Source organism: Mugil cephalus, chromosome 8 (genome assembly GCF_022458985.1).
Source record: "Mugil cephalus isolate CIBA_MC_2020 chromosome 8, CIBA_Mcephalus_1.1, whole genome shotgun sequence".
Taxonomy (NCBI): domain Eukaryota; kingdom Metazoa; phylum Chordata; class Actinopteri; order Mugiliformes; family Mugilidae; genus Mugil; species Mugil cephalus.
In genome coordinates, this window is record NC_061777.1 from 12,339,750 (window position 1) to 12,366,476 (window position 26,727).

General features: G+C 41.9%; 1 protein-coding gene across 2 annotated transcripts in view; it reads right to left on the reverse strand.

The window, feature by feature from the left end:
- The window catches only part of LOC125012653 (netrin receptor UNC5C-like), a 185,698-nt gene that overhangs the window by 72,749 nt on the left and 86,222 nt on the right, over positions 1 to 26,727 (reverse strand). For both annotated transcript variants that reach the window (XM_047592728.1, XM_047592727.1), the window contains exons 2-3: positions 22,540 to 22,776; positions 7,748 to 7,891 (exon numbers count right to left, since the gene is read on the reverse strand). In XM_047592728.1, coding sequence (XP_047448684.1) covers positions 7,748 to 7,891; positions 22,540 to 22,776 — 381 coding nt within the window. The remainder of the gene's footprint in view (positions 1 to 7,747; positions 7,892 to 22,539; positions 22,777 to 26,727) is intronic.

The window sequence follows — 26,727 nt, forward strand, 5'->3', positions numbered from 1 at the left end:
CAGTCGCCATTGTTGCAAGTGAAGCAGGAAGTAGAAACAAAAAACTACTACAAAAAGACACAGCGCCGACTAGAGTTTGGGTGGTGTTTTGGCGTCTATGTCCTGTTGTACCCTGAAAGAGGCATTAATGTGAAGCTTTATTTCATTGTCATGTTTATGTGTGAGAGGCTGTAATATACCAATATAATAATATCTAATACAATCTAAAAGTTTTAGCACCTTGTCCCTGTGGCGGAATCTGTACCGCTCTTTTCACAGTAGGTTGGTCGGTCAGCGGAGGTTAAGTTATAGCTGGTGAATTTGAAAACAGACGGAACGACTTCAGGCTTTAGTCGGGGGGTTCGGCGAACGCAAATGATTTCTCCTCAGCTTAGTCGTCCTCCAAATAATGCTCAATGCACACCCTGGCCTCGGTGCCCATCAGAAGCCTCCGTCTCTTCAGTGCCGCTGGCCCGCGCATCAGTACTGCTCTCCGTTTCAGGGGCAGTTTATGAAAATTGACTATTTTCCCCTCAGCTTTAATCCCGTAAAATCCATTATTACATGCAGGGGCAACGCAATAATGACCTCCCTTTTGTCTTCTGATGTCCTGTTGCGCCTCAGTCTCCGTCTTTCACTATTATTTCACGATCTTTATATTACACTGTTTTTCGGTAAACATCACTGACTGTTGTACTGTCTGATCTGTTTTCCAATATCTATGTCTTCTCTCTATCATTGTCTACCACGATTGGAATCGCCAAGACAACCAACACTGTGACGTCACTGGTTAATGTATAACAGCCATATTATTTTACTTTTATATTCTAATATTGGTCAGGTGTGTTATATTTTGTTGATAAGAAGGGAAGACTGAGTGCTTCATTTCCCCTTTAATACTGTAAAGGCAAACCTGGCAATATCACCTTTTTATTAAGTTCTAATCAGCTCCATGTTGTTCCACTCCTGTATACACTAACATTTAACTGCATGTTATTCAGCAGCCAAAATGGTTTCTTAATTTTACAGGGTTATCATACAGTGTAATATTTTCCCTTACACCTCCCCTATAAAAACGTAATACTATAGTAATAGTAATGATTACTCAGAGTGCATTTTTATTGTACAATTAAAACAAAGGTTTCCAGTACTCTTTTCACCACCGGCCATTTGAGTGTTTCTGCTGCAGCAACGACCAGTTAGGCACAATCTCAAACTTATAAGGACGACCTGAAATGCCACTAAAGCCCCACAATGTAAAAAAAAAAAAAAAAAAAATTGGAAGAAATGAAGGGTGACTGTGACCTTGGGTGTCACAGTCATTTTCAGTGTGGTTACACGGGGAGTCATTTTCTCCAAATGACTTTAGAGAGCCTCGTTCCACTCAGGCCACTTCTTTCACTGAACTCTCCACCCTGTCATTTCAACACTTCACAACCTGTGATCAGCCCCCGACATCAAACGAGGTCTTTCCACCCATGGTCAGGGTTTGAACGAGTAAACAACTCAGTTTGCTGACATAGCAGCAGCAGTCTGCAGCACAACACTTCCCCTGCACCCAGGTTAGTAAAATAGCTCATTAGGATGAAAAAGGGGGGGTGGCCCAAAGGCCTTCCTGGTAGTTGCGGTACGTTCCATAAATAACGTCAAGGAAAATGTTTTGGAGTGGAACTGAATGAAACATTTTCTTTTTTGGTTAGGCACTGGAAACCAATTATAGTCATGATTTCGAAATATAAAGTAAAATTTGATCAAAGTGGTATTTCAACAAAAGTTAAAAGTCTAAAAAAAAGAGGCCAGTATGCAATTGACCTTATCTCAGTTAAAGTACTACGTCAAATTGTGACTAAGCTCAGATCTTTAGAGCTGTTCTCCTGGGTGACACATGTTATCATCCTCTGATAGCAATACAACCTTGTGTCAGGAAAGGAGTTGTGACGGCCTCAACTACACTGACCTGGCATAACATTATGACCACCTTCTTAATGCTGGTCTCCATTGTGCCTCAAAAACAGTTGTGACTCATCAGAGAATGGACATGGTCCTTCTGAGGGTGCTAGTGGGTTTTCTTGGGTCCTACAGGTCTCTGTCGGGTAGAGGTCTCTGTGGATCAGGCTTGTCCCAGTCCATCCCACTGATACTGGATCAGTTTGGGATCTAGTGAATTCAGGGGCCAGGTCAACACCTTGACACCTTTTAGTTGTTCCTAAACCGTTTTTGTGTGTGCGCCAGTGTCAAGCTGCTTCCTGTTGGTGCTTCGCAAGGAGTGTCACGTCTAAGTAACGTCCACATGAATGTTGGATCCAAATGTTTCCCAGCAGAACACTGTATTGTCACAAGATGCTCAATGTTACTCACTTTTCCGGTCTTAATGTTGTGGCTGATCGGCGTGTAATACTTAATGTTGAGTTGATTTTTGTGTCGTTTTAACCTTCGATTTAATGCACTGCGGCATCACGTTCTGCCTCCACGCGCTCGGACTGATACGCATGTTATTTTTCCCACACTCTGACTTTAAAAATTGACTTTGAGTGAGCTCTGTGTGAGTAAATCAACACTGTGGCTTACCACTTTAAGAGTGCCCTGAAGCGGTCCTTGACATCTGGGAAAAAGCTCAGTGGCCTACAGCAGTGGTGAAACATCATAACCACACTTCCACACACATGCGTACGCGCACACACGCTGCGGATTCTCAGCGAAGGGAAAAAAAAAAAAAAGATGTTTATTTAGTGTTTGTGATCATCCTGGAATCACTCTCAAAGCCAGAAACCGAAACATCCTTCATGGGAAAAAAAAAAACAGTACAACACTCAGGGTCTTCCAGTATCATCGTAAATGCGGAGGGGTATATAGCAATTAATGTAATATGCATCACGGAAACTGTAAACTTGACATTATATGCTAGAAAAGGTCAAATATCATCAAGATTGTGTTTGTGGTTGCCGCTGAGCAAATTTCACACCAGAGAAGCGGGCAACCCTCTGCGGTTACTTCCTGTTGCCAGGTTACGAGTGATTATATCTAACGCTGTAAGCTACATGCAGGGTTAATCCTAAATGTGTGTAGGACAGACATGATCTAATGAAAGCTTTAACACAACTGGCGAGACTTGTTTTCCCTGCTCTAATTCATCCATGATTGAAGGAAAATCTAAACACACGCGGTGGAGACATCTGCATCATAAACAAAACAGAAGAATTTTTCCAGTTGACACAAGTAGCCGCCCGTGTTCCTGTGCCCCTGAGTGTCTGGACTCCTGATTGCTATGCACACAACATGTCTCAGTGGAAGGTGGCAGAACAAATTGCCATCATCTGAAATTTTGCGCGTGTCTGGGAGGTTTGCGCACGGGTGTGTAGGTCTGTGTGCGTGTGTGTGTGTGTGTGTGTGTGTGTGTGTGTGTGTGTGTGTGTGTGTGTGTGTGTGTGTGACCTTGACGTATTGCTAATCCACCGAAGGAGGAAGAGTTGACCTGAAAGCCGTGAGGGCCAAAGAGCATGACTGACAATGTGTGCGCATCTGCGTCTGAGTACTTGCCTATGCTGCGTACGTGCCTGCAATGCTGTGCATGGCTGAGCGTGTGAATGTGTTTGCCTCGTCCGTCTTTTTTTAAACATGAATTAATAAGTCTGTAGCATTCAGAACCTAAGGTAAAGTGTTGTCTTGAGCCAAACGTCCCAATAAATAGAACCAAGATTGAATTTCTCTAGTGAGAAAAAACACAGACTGTCGTCATCCAGCTTCAGACTGTGTTTACTTAAACTTAAAAAAAAAAATAAAAAATGAGCACGAGAGACAGAATGGAACAATGAGCACATGAAGAGGGCATTTTCAGAAATAGAGACGAAAAAAAATATAAGGGGTGGAAACAATGGGGAAGAAAATGAGCAGGAAGTGGAAAGCAGGAGAGAAACGCTGAATTGCCACTGCATGGTGCGGTAGAAAAGATACTTTGCTCAGCAAGATCTAGCTGCCAGGAAGCATTTTAATCACAACAGTAGATCCAAATAGGAGCCGAAAGCAGGGTAGGTCAGAGGGTTGGGTCGATTCGAAGTAAAAGGTTATCGCACGAGGGGGCTGAGTGTAATCAGATCTGGTTAAGGAAAAAAATCACCGTTGTAACAGAAAGGGAGGAAGTGAAGGACGGCGGGACAGACAAAGTCAGAAGTAAAAAATGCACAGCGGAGGGAAGAAGGGCAGGAACAGAAAGTGATTTGAAGAGAACGAGAAACACAGAAGTGGAGGTGCGCAGGGATTTATGTGATCTTTTTCTTTCTTGATATCTGTTGACCCTTCAAGCATTCTTAGAGGCATGTTCCATCACCACCTCTCCCTCCACATCACCTCCGGCAGATCTCTTACAGCTGCGTAATTATATATCACGGGTGCGGGGATGCAGACTGATAAAACGGGGTCGGTTTAGATTTTCTTCTTTTAAATTGGTGTGAAGACTTATGATTTAGCATGGATTAATGGCTACCTTTAAGGCCGCGTTTGCATGAGCACGATTCTTGGGTGGAACTGCATGAGTCTTGCATGGTCCCAGGGGGGTAAAAGACAAATACGGAGCTGGCGCGGTTTCTTTTACTAAAACAAAAAAATTATTGTTCTGGTACGTGCCGACATTGTCTTAATAAACTGTCCAATCCTTAAACAGTCCCAAATATTAGAGGAGACACAGAATTACTTTAGCTTCTCAGTGGCGTTAAGTGACTTCAGTAGCTCTCTATTTTTACTAGTGGCAGGAACTTTAGAGCCTTATCCTGCTATTTACAGAGTGACTTTCCACATTAATGAATCAGACTGAGGCAGACAAAGAGACACAAAAAGAAAGACATCTGATGGTGCCGCAGTGCCTGCATACATGTGACAATGTGGATGACAGAGACACTTAAACGACACGACATACATACACCGATGCTCTCATGTTCTCACACACGTTTATCCATTCTGAAACTCACGGTGCCTTCATGTGTGAAGTACCTACAATGCTCCCAGAGCATTTCCGAGCAGTCGGTGTCGTGCGAGTCTCGGAGGCCTGAATGTATACAGTGCATCCACTCGTCTGCATCTGTATCAGCTCGAACATAAGCCGAAAGCAGCACATTACCCAGCTTTCATTGCACCCCGAGGAGGGCCCGTTCCATGAGAGAATGTTATTAGCGGAGCTTAAAAGGATATTTCTGACTGTGTCACTAACTCTCTGCTGACAGACAGAAAAACATCCTTGCGAACCAAAACACTGCGGAGAGTGGCGAGGCTGTTCTAAACACTTCAAAGTTGACAAGCCAAATTAACTGAGAAAAATGTTGTTGTGGTACATCATGCAGTGTGTTGTATACTGTGCAAACTTGAGTCCAGACATTTTGTCAACATAGTACATCTTCTTTATTTTAATTATCTGGTGCAGGATAAATTAAGCGTTAATTAACATGCGATAACGTCGAGCATGTGCAGTAGTCTATTATGCACTCTTATGTCATTTGTGATTTGTATGTAATCCTTCGCATTTACTACTAGCTTACTTCAAAATGCAAATAAATCAATAATAACGGCACGTTCGCTCTCTTCTTGTTACTGGAACCGTAACAGTTTATGTCGACCTAACTACACCCAACTACGCTCCTGCAACCACTGTTCAGCGTGAGAAACTGTTCTCAGTTGCAGTTGCAGGCAACATTTTCAATAAGAAGCAGTCTACTCTCCTCTCGGGCAATGGCAACAAGTTAGTTTGTCTTAGTAGAAATAAAAAAACAAAAAAGTAGAAATAAAACAAAAATAAAAAAAACAGACAAAGTTAAGTTGTTTTGTTGCAACTGTTGAAGGTGTTTAATAAACACATTAAGTGCATATATTCCCCTTCTGTCTTGAGTCTGTTTGCTCATGCAAAATGAAACATGTTTAATATAGATTAAAAATTAATGATGTTTAATCGCGATTAATTGAAGTTAATCCACAGCAACCCTGAGATATATGTGTGTGTGTGTGTGTGTGTGTGTGTGTGTGTGTGTGTGTGTGTGTGTGTGTGTGTGTGTGTGTGTGTGCATACATATATATATATGCCAGCCACAATGAAAGTGAAAATGTGGAGAGATATTTACAGCCAAATAAAACATCCTGATGTGTAAAACAAGGGTCAGTATGCAGGATTTCCATCTGCAGCAGGAATAAGACCAACCTGGGAGAATGAAGCGTCTCGGCTGAACGTCTGTTAGAATGATACTGTCTGTTAAAGTACTATAGACGGGGACGTGTGCAGTTCATCCCGCGTGTCTACTGAATGGACTCCGTCAAAGTCCCCCGTCGTCCCTTTGAGAGCGCACTCAAGCAGAGCTAAACCGTCACTGTAAGCCAGGTAAAGCTGGCAAGGGGGGTTTATTTTGTTATTGGTGTTTCTTTTCAGCTTGACCTCTCTATGAGCATTCAGACAAGTCCCAGTTGTCCTATATGGCTAAAATGACCAGAACAATGATGCGTGGAAAATTACTGTTGTGGGTTGAATTCTCAGCAACAAAAAGAGCTTTGAAGAGACAGTTCATTGTGCTACAAAAGGCTTATATTGAAAGAACAAATTGTTTATTTATTTTGGTGATTTCAATCACCCTCTGGATTCTCTTGCATCTCAGTCGCTGCAGTTCTCTCACGTGACCATCATTCAAAGCAGGATTCAACTTTTTTCTTCCTCCTGGATGATGATTTCCACATGTGAAAACTGTGTATCCAGCCTGATAGTCTCATATCAAGTCTGGTTAGATTGAGTCTGGTCTGTGTTGACCTTATAGTCAGGCTCCCAGTTGCCTTATTAAATTCTTCACCAGACCATGACAGGAAGCTACTGATGGTAGACTAGTTATAGAGCTAAAAAAATGTTCCTCACTCGTGGATCATACAAGGTAACAACTGCCAAGGTTTGACCAACTCCACGTTTTTTTTTTTTTTTAGATAAGTCTTTATTTTTTTCTAGTGAAAGTGAATATACATATTTCACATAAACAGTACAAAGATGGACAACGGAACTGCTGCTCAAGAGCAAAGTGAGAGCAAGTAGAGCTCCCCCTGGTGACTGGCTGCAGTATAGCTCTACTACCACCGTGTCCATGGTAGTGGATGGGACTTGGGCCAATGAAAACACTATAACACATGTCAAATAAATAGTTTAAAGGATGGTTTTGAATAGAAAGAACAAACTTAACTTAATCTTTAAGAAAAAACAACATTTTAAATAGTTACAGTCTATAATCCAACATTTCAATGTAACTGGTGGAGGTAGAGCAGAGCGTAGCATTAATCAAATGAAAATGCATGAGTCTGGCAAATACTGCAAGCTCGTAGGATGGCGCTGCCCATATCTCCGGGAAAACAGTGTTTGACCAGTATTTGACCAGTATTTATCCAGTGTATGATATCTCGTTTCCACAATGTGCTCTCTGTGACAGTTTGTTCAATATGCAACTATAAGACAAGACAAAACCTCCCATGTCAATTCCTTCTGTCCTGCTATTCCATGGAAAACTACTCAGGCCATGTGCAGCAATGAAAACATATCGCAGTTGCACATGGCATGCCGGGAAAAAGGCATCTTACTGACTTAATAATATAGACAGATAGTCATTTTGTGTATTTTCATTAGATTGGACCTAGAAGAGATGACTCAAACTGTGCGAAAATGTGTTTCCTTTTATACATGGCATACTATACGCACAGTGATGTGTAAACAGTATCTTTTAAATTTTATAGCATTAATGCAACCACACAGTATTGTACTCACATGCAATGCGGACATGTGCCTTGCGGCTTTTGGTTGTTCCAGCTGAGCTCCAGGCCACACACTGACACCAGTAATCTTCAGGACCAAACAGCTCCTCAACTTGCTGCCGTGTTATTTCGATACTGGCTTCTCTTACCACCAGACCTGCAGAGGAAAGGAAAAGCACTGCTGCATTATTTACTACATCAATTAGGATTAAAATTCAGAAAAGAAAAAAACAAAAAAACTCTCACAAACAGAGTCACGGACGCATTCCTTTTTCTTTTCTTTGTTTATTTCAGAGCCAGAAAAAAATCCAATTTGAAGTCTGTTTAAGCTTCTGTGGATGTAGGGCTGCTTTTATGTTAGATTAAGAAACAAGAATCAAAGCAGTGCCCGGTAAATATCTAAGCAACTAAATATACAGAGAGGATAAACATTCAATACGGGCTGCTGTTTACAAAGCCAGGTCATTTTACTGATCGGATTTAATGTACACTTTGCAAAATTGTTCCTTTGCACTTCTTGGATTTATCTCTGCCACCCTCCAATCCCCTTATTTTGTATTTTGAAAGCAGTTCCCAAGTGAAGAAGTGTGAGGTTTAAATATCTGCACCCGTCTGATAGGACTACAAGGGAGCATAGTAGATAGAGACGTAGCGCAGAGGAAAGCAAAGGAGGAACTCGGGCTGAAAATATGTGTGGCATAGGAAAGGCGCGGGTAGACCACTGGTTCAAAAGCAGGAAAGAAATGAGGAGGTAAGAGACATTAGGAAATTCAGAAATGAGAATCTTAAATAAAACAGTATTTTTGAGGAGGTATTAAGATTGACAAAAAAAAAAAAAAAAAAAAAAAAAAACCTCAGAAGGGAAAGAAACAGGAGTGAAAAATGAGAGGAATGTGGGACTGGTAGAAGTAATGGAGAGCATCATGACCGAGGCAGAGTGAGAGAAGGAGAGATGTTGACAGAATAAGAGGTGGGAGAGGAGAGAAAATGTGAAAATGGAAAGGAAAGAGGTAAGGAGATAAAAATGGATTTAAGTAAGAGTGTGTGGGGACTGGGGAGTAGATGGGCAAAATGCTATGAGAAAGGATCCTGGCAGTTTCTTTCAGGTTCAGTGGCGTTGCAAAGACCCAAGAAACCACCTCTATGGGGCTCCACAAATCTGACTTGGGCCTATTACTTATGAAGACTCTTCATAAGTTCCTGCCTCTAGACAGACACTTATAGTAAGCGAGCCAGCGTAGATGCATGGGGACTAAGAGGAAGGCAAAAAGTGCAGAGAACAGGACTGTGGTGGACTTAAGGCCATTAACGGCTGGCAAGAGAAATAAAGAGAAACCCACGAGGGCAAAGAGTAAAGAAGGCAACAACAAGCTTTTAAGGAAGCTAGCTGAGAGACGGGGGGGCGCATGGCCCTTTGAGATAGAAAAAAAGATTGATGAGATGGGACGTGATGTGGGAAGATACGGAAAGTAAAAGGAACCTTAGGTAATATGGTAATTCAAAGCCACGGAAGGCACAAAGTGGAAAGTAAGGCAGAAAGTAAAAAAAAAAACTTCTGGAAGGCACGGCTCGGGATAACAGCCCACGAGGGGAAGAACACTATAAGGGCAAAGAGCAGAAACAGTATAAAAACTAGAGCTAATATAGCGAGCAAACAAGCAAGACGAATGTGGCTCCACAGCTTAAAATGAAAGAACAAGAAGGAACAACATGAGAGGCTAAGAGATAGCAGCTAAAGAGGCAATTATAAGCAGCTGGCAAATCAGGACTGAAGCTGAGACAACTAGCAGGCAGGCAAAGGACAATGAGCATGGGGTGCAGTGTGAGGACAAGAAGGGCATGAGGTGTAGGGAGGAGGTGGAGACCAGTGAGAATGCTACTGCCAAAATAATGAGCAAAGTAAGGCAATTAAAGTGAATGGTTCAGATGAGCCAGACAGCTAGTAATGGTAAATGGACTCAAACAAATGCAATGGAAGCATGTGGGAATGGTACATGAATGGGACCACGGGATTTGACCACCGATTAAGAAGTCTGCAGTAAGAGTCTGCTGAAGACAAATAAATGGAAAGCTTATACACGTTCATAGATTTTACATCACCTTGTACTTGGCCTATCAATATCAAACAGTCTCAACAGGAAAATATCATTAGATCCCTGGGGAACTTCAACCACTACCTACAGTTTCTTTTTAGTATGGAGGCCTGTATGCAGCAAGAATCTGAGGAAAACATTCAAGACTAATCAAGCACTTTTTTCAAAAAGAAATCAGAAAGACAAAATAATAAAAACTACAGTTAAGCCTGGAAATATTTGGAAAGTGAGACAATCTTCATTTTTGTGCATGCCACCACATTGGATATGAAATGAGGGATGCAATGCAAGACAAGGTTTAATTTGAGGGGTCAAACAAAAATATTCTATGAAACGAGAAGGAATAGTAACAACTTTAATATGAATATATAAATATATATATATATTTATAAGTCTCCTCATTTCAGAGGCTCAAAAGTAACTGGACAAATTAACATTACCATGAATAACGTTTATTTTTTTAACTACTGTTGAGAATCCTTCACAGGCAATGACTGCCTGAAATCTGGAACCTATGGATATCACCCAACGCTGTGTTTCCTCCTTTGTGATGCTTTGCCAGGCCGTTATTGGAGCTATCTTCAGTTGCTGCTTCCTTGTGGGTCTTTCTTCCTTAAGTTCTGTCTTAAGCAAGTGAAATGCGAGCTCTGTTGGCTTGAGATCTGGTGGCTGACTCAGACATTGCAGAATATTCCATCTATTAAAAAACTCCTGGGTTGCTTTTGCAGTATGTTTTGGGTCATTATCCATTGGTTCTGTGAAGCACTGTCCAATAAACCTTGCTTGGCGGAAAGAGAGCAGAAAATATATCCCTATACATTTCAGAATTAATCCGTCTGCTTCTGTCTTCTGTCATATCATCAATAAACACTAGTCACCAGTGCCACTGGAAGCCCTGCATGCCCATGTATCACGCTGCTACCACCATGTTTTACAGAAGATATGGTGTGCTTTGGATCATTAGCTGTTCAAAGTCTTCTGCGTACTTTCTTCTTCCCATCATTCTGGTACAGGTTGATGTTAGTTCCATCTGTCCAAATAAGGCTCTTCCAGGAATGTGCTGGTGTCTTTTTGACATCTAGTTTAATCTGGCCTTTCTCTTTTTTAGGTTAATTAATGGTTTGCACCTTGTGGTGAACCCTTTGTAGTTACTCTCACAAAGTCTTCTATTTATTGTAGACTTAACTACTGATACACCTACTTCCTGTGAGTGTTTGTCACATGGTTGGATGTTGTGAAGAAGTTTTTCTTCATGTATTCTAGGATCCTGTGATCATCCACCACCGTCTCCTTCATAGACTCTTTAAGTTCCTGAGCTCACCAATGTGGTCTTATTTTCTCAGAATGTACCAAACTGATGATTTGGCCACTCCTAACATTTCAGCTATCATCTTTCTGACTAATTTTGTGGCTTTTTGTTCAATCCAAGGACGGTCTGTTGTACTTCAATGAGATCTCCTTTGACTGGATGTTGTGGGTTCACAGGAACAGCTTCCAAATACAAATGCCACAACTGGAATCAACATCAGATTTTTTTATCTGCTTAAATGATGAAGGATTAATGAGGGAATTGCTCATGCAGCCCATGAAACAGCTTTGGAGTCAACTGTACACTTACTTTTGGAGCTTGTATTTCTAACCCCTTCCTCCAATTTGGATGTAAAAATATTCAAATTACAGCTGATAGTCTGCACTTTAAGCCCATATTGATTATATAACTATATCTCGAAACATGGTTTGGTAAACAGTTTTCAAATATATTGGACCTAACTGTATGTTATAAGATAGTATTCTCACCTATACCACCAACAATAATGCTAAAATACAGAGCAGGGTGGATGCACCTTGGATATCCTGACTGAAAACTGCAGCTCACTTATACTGCATGACAGGAAGCTATAATTTATAATAAATGTGGATATTCAATAGGCATGTTAAAAGAACTCTATAGGAGAAAAAGGACTTACAGTTCTCTGGGTGCTAAGTGTGTGCCCAACTCAGTCTTCTGGGTGACTTTCAGCTCTTATTTAAGAAAGGAGATTTAAAAGTTCCTCCCACTGACCATTGTGTAGAAATGCCCTTTCTGTCAAGGCACAAACAAAAACTGAATACAACAAACCAACCCTGGACAAGCCTGGACAGCAACACAAGATTCAGGGGAACATCGTCGGATGAGTAAGGGATAAACCAGGACGTGTGTTACAAGGTATTGCTGGTGAAGAAAGAAAGATATGAGTTCTAGGACCAAATACAGGGGGGAAAAAGAAAAGCAAAACACAAATAGGACACATCCACAGAGAAGCAAAGAGAGTTTTAAAGAGATGAGCAAAACCAATAGTTGCAATGCTGAAATGTGCAAGGCTTGGTGGGGCCGAGCCTGCCAATGTAGTACAGATGCAAGGTCAAAATTTAAAAGAGCTAATGGACTAGCTAATGACTACTTAGCTAATGCTAAGTAGCCACTACTCGGAATCAGTAATCTGATTTGATTTGAAAGCAATACAGAGAAATTAGATGAAATCTATCCCTACATCTAAAATTGTTGAATATAATACTGTGTGTAAAGAAGAAACTGGTGTTCAGAACCAAATGAAGGACACCAAATGAAATTTGGAAACCGCCATAATTTAGTTTTATTCGAAAAATATCCAATGAATGGGTGACATGCACTAATCTGCCACAACATTAAAACCACTGTAAATAACATTGACCATCTTGTGACGATTCAATGTTCTGCTGTGAAACTTATGGACCTGGCCTTCCTGTGTATGTTACTTAGACATGTATCACCCACCTACACCAAACCAGACACCCCACCCCATAGCAATGACACTCCTTAATGGCAGCAGCCATCCCTAGCAAGATGCAACCTGACAATGACAGTAAATCCCAAACTTACCAAATATCTGTGGGTTGCAATGGAACAAGCCTGATCCATACAGGCCCCTCCCCTCCCCTGGACCTATAGGACCCAAAGGCCCCCACTAACAACATTCTGCTGCCAGACACCACAGGACACCCTCAGAAGGCCCATGTTCAATCTCTGATGAGTCACAGCTGTTTTGGAGGCACAAGGGAGACCTACACAGTATTAGGAAGGTGGTCATAATGTTATGCCTGATCGATGAAAGCGAATAACATTGGACTTGATACTTTCACACCGCACTGACATACATCTGTTTTCAGGAGGGTTAGGTGCGAAATTTCAAGACGCATGCACCCCTAAGATTTGTCACCACAAATGTACACTGTATCTCTCACGAAACCAATTCCCTTGTTTTCCCTCTGTGTCAAGTCAAAACAGAAAACATGTCAAAAAAAAAAAAAAAGTTTGAATAGTCACAAAGAAGAGAAAGATAGATGTCACTGGTTGCGGAGTTGTGCTGTTGAAACAGCTTCCACTGTTTCCTAGTGCAACACACAAAGTTGTTGGGCAAAAAGTGACTGAAGTACCTGAGGCTCAAAAAGTCCCAGATCGCTCGGTGTCTTATTTTGTTTACATACAGTTCTCAAAGCATCCGCATCAATCTGTTATGAGGAGACAAATGCTGGATTTTAGGTCTCTGAAGCATGAGAGAACTTCACATCAACAAAACCGCTGCTGTCAGCTGAGGGAGGTGAGGGGAAAGGAGTAGATGAAAAATGGAAGACAAGTATCAAGACAAGTGGATACTGTCACAGACGATTCGATCAATCACGAAACCGCACACAAGCCCCCAAAATATTTCTCTTAGTCGTAGAGTATCAATTCTCGTAACAAAGTTTATTTGTCAGCTGGGAGTGGAAATACAATAGAGGATGAATGCGCTTTGTCAGGTCCGGCCTATTTTATTTGACAAATGGAAAATAGAGATATACATATGTCAGTTATCTCTGCAGGTACACTGCACGTCTGCTTAGTGTACTGCACGTCTAATTTTCTCTTGGTGAGTAGGATGCAAAGGTTAATATTTTTTTTTCATTTTTGCATGAAATGTAATTAAATAACGTTGACCCTAAGAAAGGTAAAACCACCACATGCTCGGTGCCATAACGTGCAAGTGGAGCTGCCTCATTCATACATCTCTGCACCAATAAGACCTTAATTACAAAAGAAAAAAAAAAAAAAAACGCAGTTTCCCATCAAACGCACAACTGACCACACCAAAAAGGTTTATTTCGACAAAACTCTGGCTACCAAGCAATAGCTATATATAAGTCAGAACCAAAGTGAAATAATGTGTCATCAGAAGTCCACACGCACGGGGGTTTGTCATTTTATCAGATCTGGATATAAATGTACTCGGAAGAGCAAGAGAGATGAGCTGCTTTTTCACAGAATGTGATAAGGAGAGCAGAAAAGCCAGTTTTCTAAAAATGGATTTACAATCAGTGTGACGAAAAAGAAAAAAAAAACCCTGACAAGTGCTGAGTCAATTACTTAATCTACTCACTGTCAACAGAATGAACGGTTTTGTAATAATTAACTGGATTAATTAGAAACGTTTACACTTATCTTTGTGTTGTTACATGGCGTGTTACGGCAGTTCATTTCACTGATATAAAGTCCCCATCAAGTTAAATATGATGTGTAAGTGCTTTATATGATATGTTGTACACCACATGTCACCTATACAGCAGAATCTGGCCCACCAATAATTTAAAATATCTGTACATAGATTTATACTTATCTTCTGAGACATTTTTTTTTTTTTTTTATTAAATGTTGACGTCTCATCTAGCACTTGTGGGTGTATACTAATCATGCATCTGATTAAACCCTGGCTTATTGCTTCAAAGAGACTTTTAAATTTTCATGAGTTGTGTTTATAAAATCTGAAGTACACTGATCAGGCTTAACATTATGACCACCTTCCTTATATAATGTTGTGTAGGTCTCCCTTGTGCCTCCAAAACAGCTGTGACTCATCAGAGAATGGGCATGGGCCTTCTGAGGGTGTCCTGTGGTGTCTGGCAACAGAATGTTGTTAGTGGGGGGCTTTGGGTCCTATGGGTTGAGGGGAGGGGGTTTCTGTGGATCAGGCTTGTTCCAGTGCATCCCACAGATACTGGGATTTGGTGAATTTTGGAGGCCACGTCAGGACCTTGTGCTGTTTTTCATGCTTTTTTGTTTAGTTGTTCCTAAACCGTTTTTGTGTGTGTGTCAGTGCCAGGCTCCATCCTGTCTGGTCTGGTCTGGTCTGGTCTGGTCTGGTCTGGTCTAGGTGGGTGGCACTAAGTTACATCCACACAAATCCCATGTCCAAATGTCTCCCAGCACAGCATTGTATTATCAAAAGGTGGTCAATATTATTCAATTCTCCTGGCAGTGGTTTTAATGTTGTGGCTAAACGGTGCAACAAAAGTGTTGTATATGTTGTTGTTCAACTTTAACCAAGATTTTTACCAGTAGACCTGGGAGCTGCAACTGAATCAAATTTCACTGGACAATTAGTCTCTGGTAATCAATTAAAATAGATGCCAAAACGATGTGTTTCCTGCCATTTCATTGTTTCTCTTGTTGTCAAAACCCCCAGACTGTTGATAATTTGTATCTTTCATGTGTATATATATTTTTATTTCTCTCTGTCTTTCCGTGCTCTCAGGGAATCGCATTGTTGGAGAAAGCAGACAAAAGCAGTAATGACCCCGACAAATGTAGAGCATTAATTTGTTTAAATGAAAGGAAGATGAGATGGAAAGGCTAAAACCAGAGAGAAATGCATTCAGAAGAAAGGCAGTGAGTCACAGCCAGACATGAAAACAGAGACTGGGCAGTTTGAGGCTAAATGGTTGAGAAACCGAAAGAGATAAGGGAACAGAGGGGGGAAAAAAGCACTCAAAAGCTTTGTGGTGTTTAAATGTGATCAGTGACAGGTCAAACAGACGGCCCTTTAGGGAAAAGAAACAGAGGATACAGAAAAAGACAACACAGGCTTTTACAATTTCATCAGTGCCACAGAGGGAGTAAGTCTGACAAAAGACAAAGAGATGAGGTCGGGGTGGATATATTTACGGGGTAAACACAATAACACCAAAGGAAACGTACTCGAATATCACTATGAAATGCATAGTGTTCCATTTTAGTTGACATCATTTCAGACCTATGAATTAACTTCATATTAGTTTCTCATACATATGTAAATGAAAAAGACACATCAAAAGACACGTCCGAGTCCCTGCTTTTGCAAACATCTGCCCCGCTGGAGTGTTGGTGAGAGCGGCCGCCTGAATGCCAACCAGCTCCAGGGCTGTTGTTCACTGAGTGGCCCGACATTATGACCTCCCCGCGGCGCTGCAAGTAAACACACAATTACCCTACCGGGATTCATTCGGATGAGATAGCTTAAACACGAGGCTTTTATGATGTTACATTACCACAGTCCATACTTCAAAAACTACGCAATGGACGCTAAAGGAAATGCTGCTAATGCTGATGGATGAAAACAAATCCACAAATATGTTTCAGTGGGAATAGATAAAAAAAAAAGTGTAATATTATGATATTTGTGTATCAGTGAGTCTGATTCATGTTGGCTTAACAGTTGTCTGCTGCGAATCCCTATAGATCGGTGGCCAATTAAAAAATATAAATGAATAAATCAAGTCTAATGAATGAATGTTTCTGTACATGAAGATGAGAGAGCTGGGAAATTATTTGACTTTCAGGCTTCGACCTTCACGGGGTTAAGGTTTTTCCATCTTTACACTCTTTTCACGATCTCACCGAGTTACTCAATGAGCCTTATCGGCCATACCCCGGTTCACGGCAAATTAGTCCCACTTAAGAACGTCCAGCTGTTTCGGCGGATTTAGACATTAGTTTGAACTAGATTTAAGGAATCCAAAAGGCATTTTAAAGAAGGCAACTTCACTTGACTTTGAGTTTTGAGAAGCTACTCGGATGAGCGGCGTGACATCTTCTCCAAATTCCACACGTCCGGTTGCCCCATTTAAAACGTCTTTTGGATTACCATGACCTGGATGACTGAGAACCATCACAGGCACATTGCTACGCACTTTGGGACCGGCACTCTTCGACTAGCGTGGTATGAGAGGACCTCGAGGAAACATGCAGTCTACAGGAACCAACTTCGTTTTGTGGTTATTACAAAAACACGTCAAGCAAATTTCTGATGGGTTTTACCCACAGAGTTTCCTTTTTAAACCTCAATTTCCCACCGGTCCCTCAGAGCTGAAGAAGGTACTCAGATGAGCGGTGAAACGTCTTCTCAAAATTCTACTTTTAAAACGTCTTTTGGATAACCATGACCTTGATGACTGAAAACTAGATTTAAACTTCACTAAAAGTTGTGATATACATACAGGGGTTGATCTAATCACACATATAAACATGGGAAAAATTATATCGCAGTTCAACAGCAGAATCATATTAGTTGTTTTTTTTGTAAGAATATTTTGCTGCCTGCACAAGATCTGAGGTCACATTTTGCATTACTTGTACGGGCTCTGAATAAATGATCACATTAATATTATGAAGAGTTTAAAAGATGGAGAGAGGGGGGGGGGGAGCAGAATTTAAAAGTAGGAACAGGCTGAGAGGCACTGTGAGAAAGGTTGACTGATTCCTTTGGAGGACGTTGACAGAGCAGAGTCACCGGTCTGTGACCAGTTGAGTGCTGAAAACATGCAGCAGAGAGTGTCTTTGTGTGCGCACGTATGTACATGTGTGCGCACGTCGGCGTTCTCGCGATGGCTTCTGCTCCGACGGTGACTGATCATCACAGTCCCGGTGCATGTTTCTGTTTGCGAATAGCCATGTGACAGTTGTTGTGCGTGCACACGAGTCCTTCAGCAGCTCCAAAGAGGCGGTGAACCAGGACATTCCAGGACGCGAGAGGATGTCTACAGGGAACCGCGACCCGGCTCGAACAATTTCCCACAAACGCGCGGAGGTGCACAAGCAATTTGGCTGAAAGTGAAGCGCTGCCTTTTACACAGACAACAACAGCGCAGGAACAAACGTGCTGCTGTCTCGCATATCAGGACTCACTGATAGTCAGCCTAGCCTTTTTGAAATCTTAATGCTCGTTAATAATTGAAATAAAACGATCTCTGCGTATTTGAGAGGGGGAGATAAAAAAGAAGAGACAGAGAAAAAGATATGGGGAGGAGGGGGGAAAAAAAAGAAATAAAACTAAAGAAATGCCCACGGAGACGAATGAGAGCGAAGGCAGAAGAAAAAAGGCCAAGAAAAGAGAGGAGGAGAAACATTAGGAGGAAGAGAAAGAGGGGGAGACAAAGACGAGAAGAAATCAATACAAGTGAGATGGCAGCAAAGGAGGGAAAGAGGTCACAAATCACCCAGGCCAATACTGTGTGTGCCAATAATGTACTGTGTGTGTGTGTGTGTGTTCACGAGCGTGTGTGTAGATGTGGAGTCACAGGTCATTGCAAGCAGACTAATAACCATTCACACTTTGGCTAATGGAGACAAAGTAAGTAACCTAGAACACGATATGTCATTAGCACACTTCAAGGCTAATGGAGATATACCGAGGTCGTACGCACGTGGCTTAAGCAAAAACCGGAGAAATGCCCTTCACAATAAGATACGCAATCTAGACAAATCATGCCAGTTCTCACTTTAAGTCGCATCAATTTAGACGGAGGCGCGTTTTAGCAAACTGCCACTGCTGATAATGCTACTGTATTCGAGTACCTCTCTGAGGTACGGTGGTGTGTTTAAGCACTTATATTGGGAGGGGCTGGCCAGGGCAAAGACCCAGCGGCAGTTCACGCTAGCTCTGTTTGTCAAGGATACTGTGACAGGCGGAGGAGCTGCTTAGGGAATCAGACCCCTTCCCTCCAGTTGGAAGCTGACCTCAGTAACCTCAGGGCCATCCTGCCGCCCCTATCCCAGCCCCCCACCCCCCTGATCCGTGCCTGTGACCTTCACCTGGCTAAACCACCATTCAAGTACATACCGATCAGACTTTATCAAACATTATGACCACCTTCTTAATAATATTGTGTAGGTCCACTGTGTAGGTGTCTGATAATAGGATATTGTTAGTGGGGCCTTTGGGTCCTATGGGTTAAGGAGAGGGGTCTCTGTGGATCAGGCTTGTTCCAGTGTATTCCACAGATGCTTGATCAGTTTGGGACGTAGGGAAGTAGGAGGCCAGGTCAACACCTTGTGTTGTTTTTTCATGTTTTTTTGAGTTGTGGTTTTTCAGTGGTTTTAATGTTGTGGCTGATCAGTGCTCCATAGAAGAACGTGTAAAGTAATTTATTGAGATGAACACAACCATGGTATATTTTATTTAACCAAAAAACAAAATGGGCTTGAATTCATTCAAATGTGCCTTTATGAAAACCTGACAACTGTCATTAGAGATTATAGTTTCACTGACCCTGAGTGAGCTAACACAGGAGACACGGAGCATCGAATGAAATCAATTGATAATAACCGTGTCTGAGCATTTCCTGTTTGTCAGATCAATTCTGTGAAATGAAAAATATTGTTTGTATCGTCTACCTTAGGAACCGCAGTTGAGGCACTGCGATTGATTTTGCTCATTCGCCACGAGGCCATTTGGCACCGACAACTTCTCCACCACCCAACTGTTCTCTGCACACTTTGTTTAATCTGAGTACCCGAGATCAAACAACAATGGGATTTGGCTCTTGCGTTCGACTTTCCTCTCCGCTCTAAAAGATGAGAAACGCAGTGATAAAAGGAGAAGGAGCGAGGAGGAACGGGGGAAAGGAGAGAGCGCAGCAGGCTTCATATCATCTTTCTGCGCAGTGTGACTCCCCGATATCCGTTGGCCTTTCCAGCCCCTCTCAAAGGCACCCTCCATCACCATCCCCTCCATCGTATCCTGCTTCTCTCCCCCTGCCTCCTCAAGCTCGGGTTTTATCAACCTCTGCTCTCTCCGAATTCAGCCAGTGGAAATTAGAGCGGAGTGCAAAACAGCATGGAGTGGAGAGAAAAGAAGAGAAAAGGTGGCGGGGGGGGGGGGAGAAAAAAAAGAGGATGGGAAAAAGGTGGGGACGGGGAGCAAGAACACAGACGATAAAAGCAGCATGGGGGTCATAGCTTCTAGCTGTGTCTGTGAAACAGTGGGAAACAAAGAAAAGAAAACAGCTTACAGAGTTTAGGTTTTCGCACAGACGAGCAGATAAACAGTGCATACGCACTGTGGTTTCACCGAGCACAGACCCCACAGCAGCTTATTCCATCACCGTGTTACATAACATATAACTAGCATTCATAATCTCTTTATATACGCATTGCCTGTAGTTCAGATGTGACCTCAATGCTTTGCATCAGAGCAGAAAGGCATCATGGAAGTCTTTTTGGGATAATATATATTTTTTTGTTATTATTATTATAAATTTTTTTGTTTAGCAGGTTTGTACAAGCCAAATTAAGCCTGAGTTGAAGCCGAGTTCAAAAGTGGAAAAAACAAAAAAAAAAACAAATCCACGTTCTACCCAGAGGCTTATTTCAACCAGCGGGAGCACTCCCAAAGATAATCCTAAAATTGAGTTTTTAAATTAAGTCAGTTAATGTGGCTCCAAAGCACCCACAGAAACCAATGTCAAAAACTAACCGGATTTGATGTTTAATGATTATTTTTTTATTTAAGTCACATACCAAACGTGCGTCATCCACACCCTTGAAATAGCTCACGCCAGCGTACACTATAAGATCCTAAACCTGCCGATGGTTAATTGAACACATTTCCTCTCAATAACGCTCCGTTTGGAACCCAGCAGCTAGCAAATGAACGGCTGATGGGAGATTAATAAATGACTAGCAGCTGCAGAAGATGAACGCTGGGAGACAGGAGGAAAGATGGCAGAAAGAAAAAAGAAAAAAGAAAAAACGTCTGAGAGCAAGATTGAAGGGGCGAAAAAAAACAACACACACATGAATGAACAAAACAAATGATTACATGTCATCTGCTCGTCTTTCACAGTCAACTACTGGTGATTAAAATGTACAATTATATGCAGGTGTTGAGTCAAAAGAAGACACACAAACGTTCAATTTGAAAGCGGGGCGAGAGATGAAAAAGGAAAACGAAAGAAACAAAAGAAACAATTGAGAATGAGTAGCACAGCTCCGCACAAGACAATCAAATAAGGAAAGATTAGAAGTATCTGGAATATGATGAGAAACCCACATAAGCAATAACGTTATTGTTTTTGATTAAAATTCTCTTTGCCACTGCGCATATGTCGCGGTGGGCTTACATTAGTACCTGTTGTTTTTGTGTCTCTCACATTTATTTCTTGCATATTTTGTCTCCTCTGCCTCGACTATTCAGGTGTGACAGCTGAATCGGGGGGAAACAAAAAAAAAACTTCACACCGTTGGGTTTAAAATTGAAACACCGGGGAACGTGGACACCGAAGCGCATGCACAAACACAGCGAAAATGTTCGTCTCCAGGGGACGTTCTGCATTAGAAGAGGAAATTTTGTTAACATGTCTTGAATATTTTGTAAGTTTATTTTTCATCTGACCTGCGATAGAAAAAAAAAAAATCAGCATATTGATTTATAATAGTGTTGACACTGCTGTGTTTCCTTCAGCGGCTACTTTAAATCTGAAACTGTTTTCCGCCTGTGTTTAATCACTCGCTCTGGGGACCCAGGCTCATTATCCAGCAGGTGGAGACCCATAAGCTGAGCTCATGTCAACCTTAAGTCTGAGAAAGCAGGTTGTGTACGTCTTTGTCTTTCTGCCAGAGCAGCAGCATGATTCATCATTACCTAGCCAGCAGAGTAATACCATGTGCTGTCAAGTGACAAGTGTGGAACTTTGGCTGCTCTCCAGTAGATCATCGTGGATCCTATTAAACTGTCCCGTGAACGCCGCGCAGCAGCACCGGAACGGCTGTGTACACACATCTGAAGTGTGACCTGCCTTTCTGCACAAATAACCAAACATCTGAAGTATGAGTTAGGCTTAAAAACCATCAGCGGTGGGGGAAAGAGGCTTACTTTTAATGTATGAGCACAACTGTGCACTGCTCACCAGGTAACATATGGAGGAAACCACCACAATCAGGACAAACGGGACTAAACTAGCTCGTCTGGGAGGGATTTTCAGTAAATCTGTCAGGAGTTGATAATCTGTCTAATAGGAAACTATATAAATTACATTTTAGGGTTTAGTAATCACGCATATGTTTAATCATTTTGTGACTGTTTGTCTAATGTAACAAATTTCTGTGAGGGACTGAACCACATTGGTCACAAACAAGAGTTTGAACAACTAATACTGAATGAATGAGAATCAAATCAATGCAGACAGTGCAGCTGAAGGCATGGGCACGTATTGATCATCTTCTTCTCTTGAATGAATTCAGTGTTGTCAGATTGGTAAAAAAAAACAACAACAAAAACAGATTCTCTATTATATTTCCAGATGATATGATGCTCCACGGTTCATGTCAAAAGTGTATTATTATTGATGTTAGCATCTGTGCAAACAGTTCGTCTTGAATCTTATTTCTGTTGGATGTTTACCAGCAAAGTGTGTTTTGTTCATTCATCTTACGTCCTCACGAAACAGTGTTTTTATTCTTCAACTTTAAAAATACTAAGCCTTGCATCTGCACTTGGTTTTTAATGTGCTGTTAAGAACATTTTGTAAAACAAAGTTTTAGTGTCCCCATGGTTTAACTTTCTATTTTACTTCCAAGTAAATCTGCAGGTTTGTGCTTATGTCAGCGTGCATGCGCAGCACTCACCTGAGTTTTCGTCAACCCTCTCCTCCACAGTGTGGTCCTTCTGGTGGACCCACTCGCTGTTGCACTTGAAGTAGATCTGCGTGGCAGGTGTTGCTTTGCAGTAGAGATTGACCGGCTTATTCTTGACAATGTAGCCTTCCTCGGGTTCAAACAGGAAGTGAGGCAACGGCTCCGGCGGGTCAGAAGGGAAGGTTTCAGGGAGCTCGCTCAGACTCAGGAAATCATCATCGTCCCTCACTGCAGAAAGAAAAGGAAATGTTGAAGTTACTGCAGTCTGCATCCAGACGTTAGAGTCAAGACTCTGTTTTATCAACTTCTTTCAACCCTGTCTAACATTGCTTTATTAATTAGCTAAATAATCAGCTACGGGTTTCTCAGATGATTAGCTGGAGTTCTGGGTCGGCTGTAGTAAGCTGCTCCACGGTCTGATTTCCCTCATGGTTGCTGTCAAACGTTCTGGTGTAAACTGCAATGAGCATCATTTAATATGAGCGGAGGAGTATTCCATATGTTGTGGTGAAAACTAAAGTCTTGAGTGAACTTGAGTAAAGAAAAGACTCCATATAGTCTGGCTCTTACGGTCATGTTTTTTCTCTCTGCCATTTCCAGCAACAGCAGAATGGTGAAAAAAATAAATTAAAAAAAATAATAATAATAATAATGCCGTCTCCCGCCCCCCTCTCTTTTAGTCAGCACTTTGGATGCCATGTTTCAATTAACTTTTAATTAACTTTGGGAACTGTCAGTGGACAAACCTGAAACAAGGGCTTTATGTTTGTTTTCAGTGGGAGCAGAAATGTTGCAGCTGGTCAACTGATGTGTGTGAGAAGAAACGGTTCTGGATGTGCAGAAGTGATGACTAAAACTTGTAGTGAGTAAACAAATACGCTAGCAGTCAAAAGTTTGGACACACCTCGCATTCAATTGAATGAGAAGGTGTGTTCAAACTTTTGACTAGTATACTGTATAGTAGATTAATAGAAATGCACAGAATCGATACAGCTTTAAACCAACAGCTAAAAACATGTATTCAACTGAAACATTCAGAGCTCCAAAATACTGCTTCTCCTAGTCCCACTGTGCCACACACGGTATATTAAGACATACAATAACTACTGAAATTGCAACTACCGCTGCACTACTTCAGTACACAAGTTTTAGGTCACCGGAAAAGGACCATTCAGAAAACTTATTCGGGCAGAACATCTAAGACGTGGTTAGAGGGTATAACTAACACACTCCATTTGGAAAGAATAAGATATATCTCAAGAGATAGACTCCAACAATTTAATAAAACATGGCATCCCCTTATCGTGTACCCTGCGAATACAGGTGCAGCTCAACAGTCTGCCTCCTCGGGTGATTGCTGTCTGGGTCTTCATGGACGGGTGGCAGGGGTTTAGTGGGTCAACCTGTTACGTCCTTTTGTTTGTTGTTATATTGGCTTCCTCTTTGTTTGTTCCGTTTTCACTGCTGCATTCGCCTCAGCTTTGTGACTGTGGTGAATGTATGTATGTGTTTACTGCAAAATCCCAATAAAAAGGCATGGGAAAAGGGGTGGGTTATTTTTATGTTGCAGACTGAATTCAGTCAGATGTCCTCTTACAATAAACTGTAAGCTGAGCCATTGTAAGTTACGACTGCTGCAGCAGCTGAGCACAGGGCAGTCAATGTCAATTTCCTCCTTGTCAAAGTACCTCATCCACTCACAGGTTGCAACAAACATCTATGGTAAATGGTAGTTGTAGGTTACTTTATAGCCCGGTAAGGCAGAATACTGACAGCCGCACCACCTGGGAGGACGCACACCTTTATTTTGTTGGAGATAGAGAGTGAGAGAGTGCCAAAGAGAGGAATAGAAGGTAACTAGTAATCACAAGAAGGCCTATTGCATGTCATGTCTCTCTGAGTTATTTATGATTTAATCCCAACTTCATTTTCACTTTTTTTGGAACTCCTGATATTTTCCTATGAAGCTTAACTAAATCCGTCCAAATCACATATCACCAGTGCCGACAATATGGTATAAAACTAAAGAGACTCAGTCACTCTGGGAGTTTCACTTCAATAACAATATAAACTCAAGTCAGTGCATTCAAATTCCTGCCACAAGCTCTGAATGTATATTCTAAAAATGCAGAACCATAATCATAATCCTAACACAATGTTAAATCTGTAATGTTTAGGGAACATGGTGCAAATAATGCTACAGAGGGGGGGAGAAAAGATGATGAAAAGGAAAGGGAACACACAAACATACTGATGGACACACAGGAGGAAGTAACTGAATAGTCAGAGCAGCCAAGCCTGAGGGCACCAGGAACTTTATCCTCCTCCTCCTTCCTGCTCCCCGTCTTTTCACCCTGTTCAAACTTCACGCCCACCCGTGGCCTCAATCAAAGGGGACACCAAGAGCGTTTTGTCACTGGGTTGCCAAGGTCACCAAAACACAGAGGATTACAAGAGCAGGTGTGAGGCAGCGGAAGGGGTCTTTCATTCTTTCTCTGCCCTGGACACGCGCGTGGAAACAAACACAAAGAACATACACCAAAAAGTTCATGCACCAACACAGGCGCGCACTCCTCTAACTTCTAATTTCCCTTCACTCCATCAACATCATCATCATCATCCAGTTTCATTAAGTCTGTCTAGACCTTGTGCGTGTGTGTGTGTGTGTGTGTGTGACTGCATCACCTGGAGAGCCGTGACTCATGGAAAACATTTTAGACACAACTTCACGGTTTTACCTCCTTATTGCCCATCACCCCATGTTTCGAGGCTTCAACTGCGCATAAACATCACACACACGCACACACACACACACACACACAAAAGAAAAACGACTACACATTATCTTGTCTATCTTTGTGCACACACGTGTACAATCTTTTAGTCCACTAACTCAACTGCGCATGTGCTTGTGGTTCTTATCTTGGAGAATAGCAGCGCGCTGTGGGCTAGGAACTACAAGCAGCTTAGGTAAAACAACAAGGGGAAAAATTAGTAGGCAGCGTCCCCACTTTGATGTCACAGAGCTGACATTTTCTCTTTTGGTTCTGTAATTAGTTCTCTGAGAAATTGGTAAAAGTTTTCACTGCATAATTTTATTATCTGTGGGATTTTTTTTTTTTTTTCCTATCCATGGTTATTTACCCAGTGTCATGTTCGCTCGTTTAATGATCGGTTTCCCACGTGCTGCACTCGCTCCTCTGCGACTGTAACGCCATTCGTTGTTACTTTATGTTTCTCCAGTGCTTTTTACGCCCCTCCTTGCTTTACACTTTGCCCCAACACTCATTCTCACCCTCATCTGTCATTCAGAGAGCTGTGGGGAGGGGGGCTTTCATGGCTCTGGAGTGACAGCTATAAATTATTGATTGACACGAGAAACATGATAGCCATAGAAAGGGGTGGGTGGAATGGAGAAAATGGGTGGGATGGTGAAAAACACTTGCCATGAATAAAAAGCTTTGTTTCCGAGATTACGCCCTTCTCCTCTGCACCATCCTCGCGTTCCAGCAGTCCTCTCCTCTCACCACATCATGCTTTAGCACTTTCCATCTGCTTTCTGCTTTTCCTAAACCTTCTTTTTTCCTCTCTTTATCCCCCCACTACTCTCTCCCGATCTCCTGACAGAGTGAATTACTGACCCTAACAGCCCAGCTCATAAACGTCCTGCCTGAACGCTGTCATCAGTAATGGATGGCTGTAGCAGAACAATGTCCAGGTCCGATTTATGGTATGTAGTAAATATGTTCTGGGGGAAAAACACATCTATTCCCACACTCGCGCCTGTAGGTCTGCCCTCCGCGGGATGCCCACGAATGCAACCAATAAATATTGGTAAATCTATTAGGAATGATGTCATCAGAAGTGACCAGTCATGCTTGAGTGTCACAGACAATGCGATGATCTATCGCACGGATGGAAAAATTGATGGCTCAGTGACAGAGGGGAAAAGAGGAGGTGCACTGAGGGAGAGAAAAATAAATGAGCTCCTATAAATATAAGCAAACATGGTATAAAGTGGGATTTTGCAGTGGTTGCAGTTTCTATCTATGTCATAACATTATGACCACCTTCCTAATATTGTGTAGGTCTCCCTTGCGCCTCCAAAACAGTTGTTAACTCATCAGAAAATGGACATGGGTCTACTGTGGCTGTCCTGTGGTGTCCAGAAACACAATA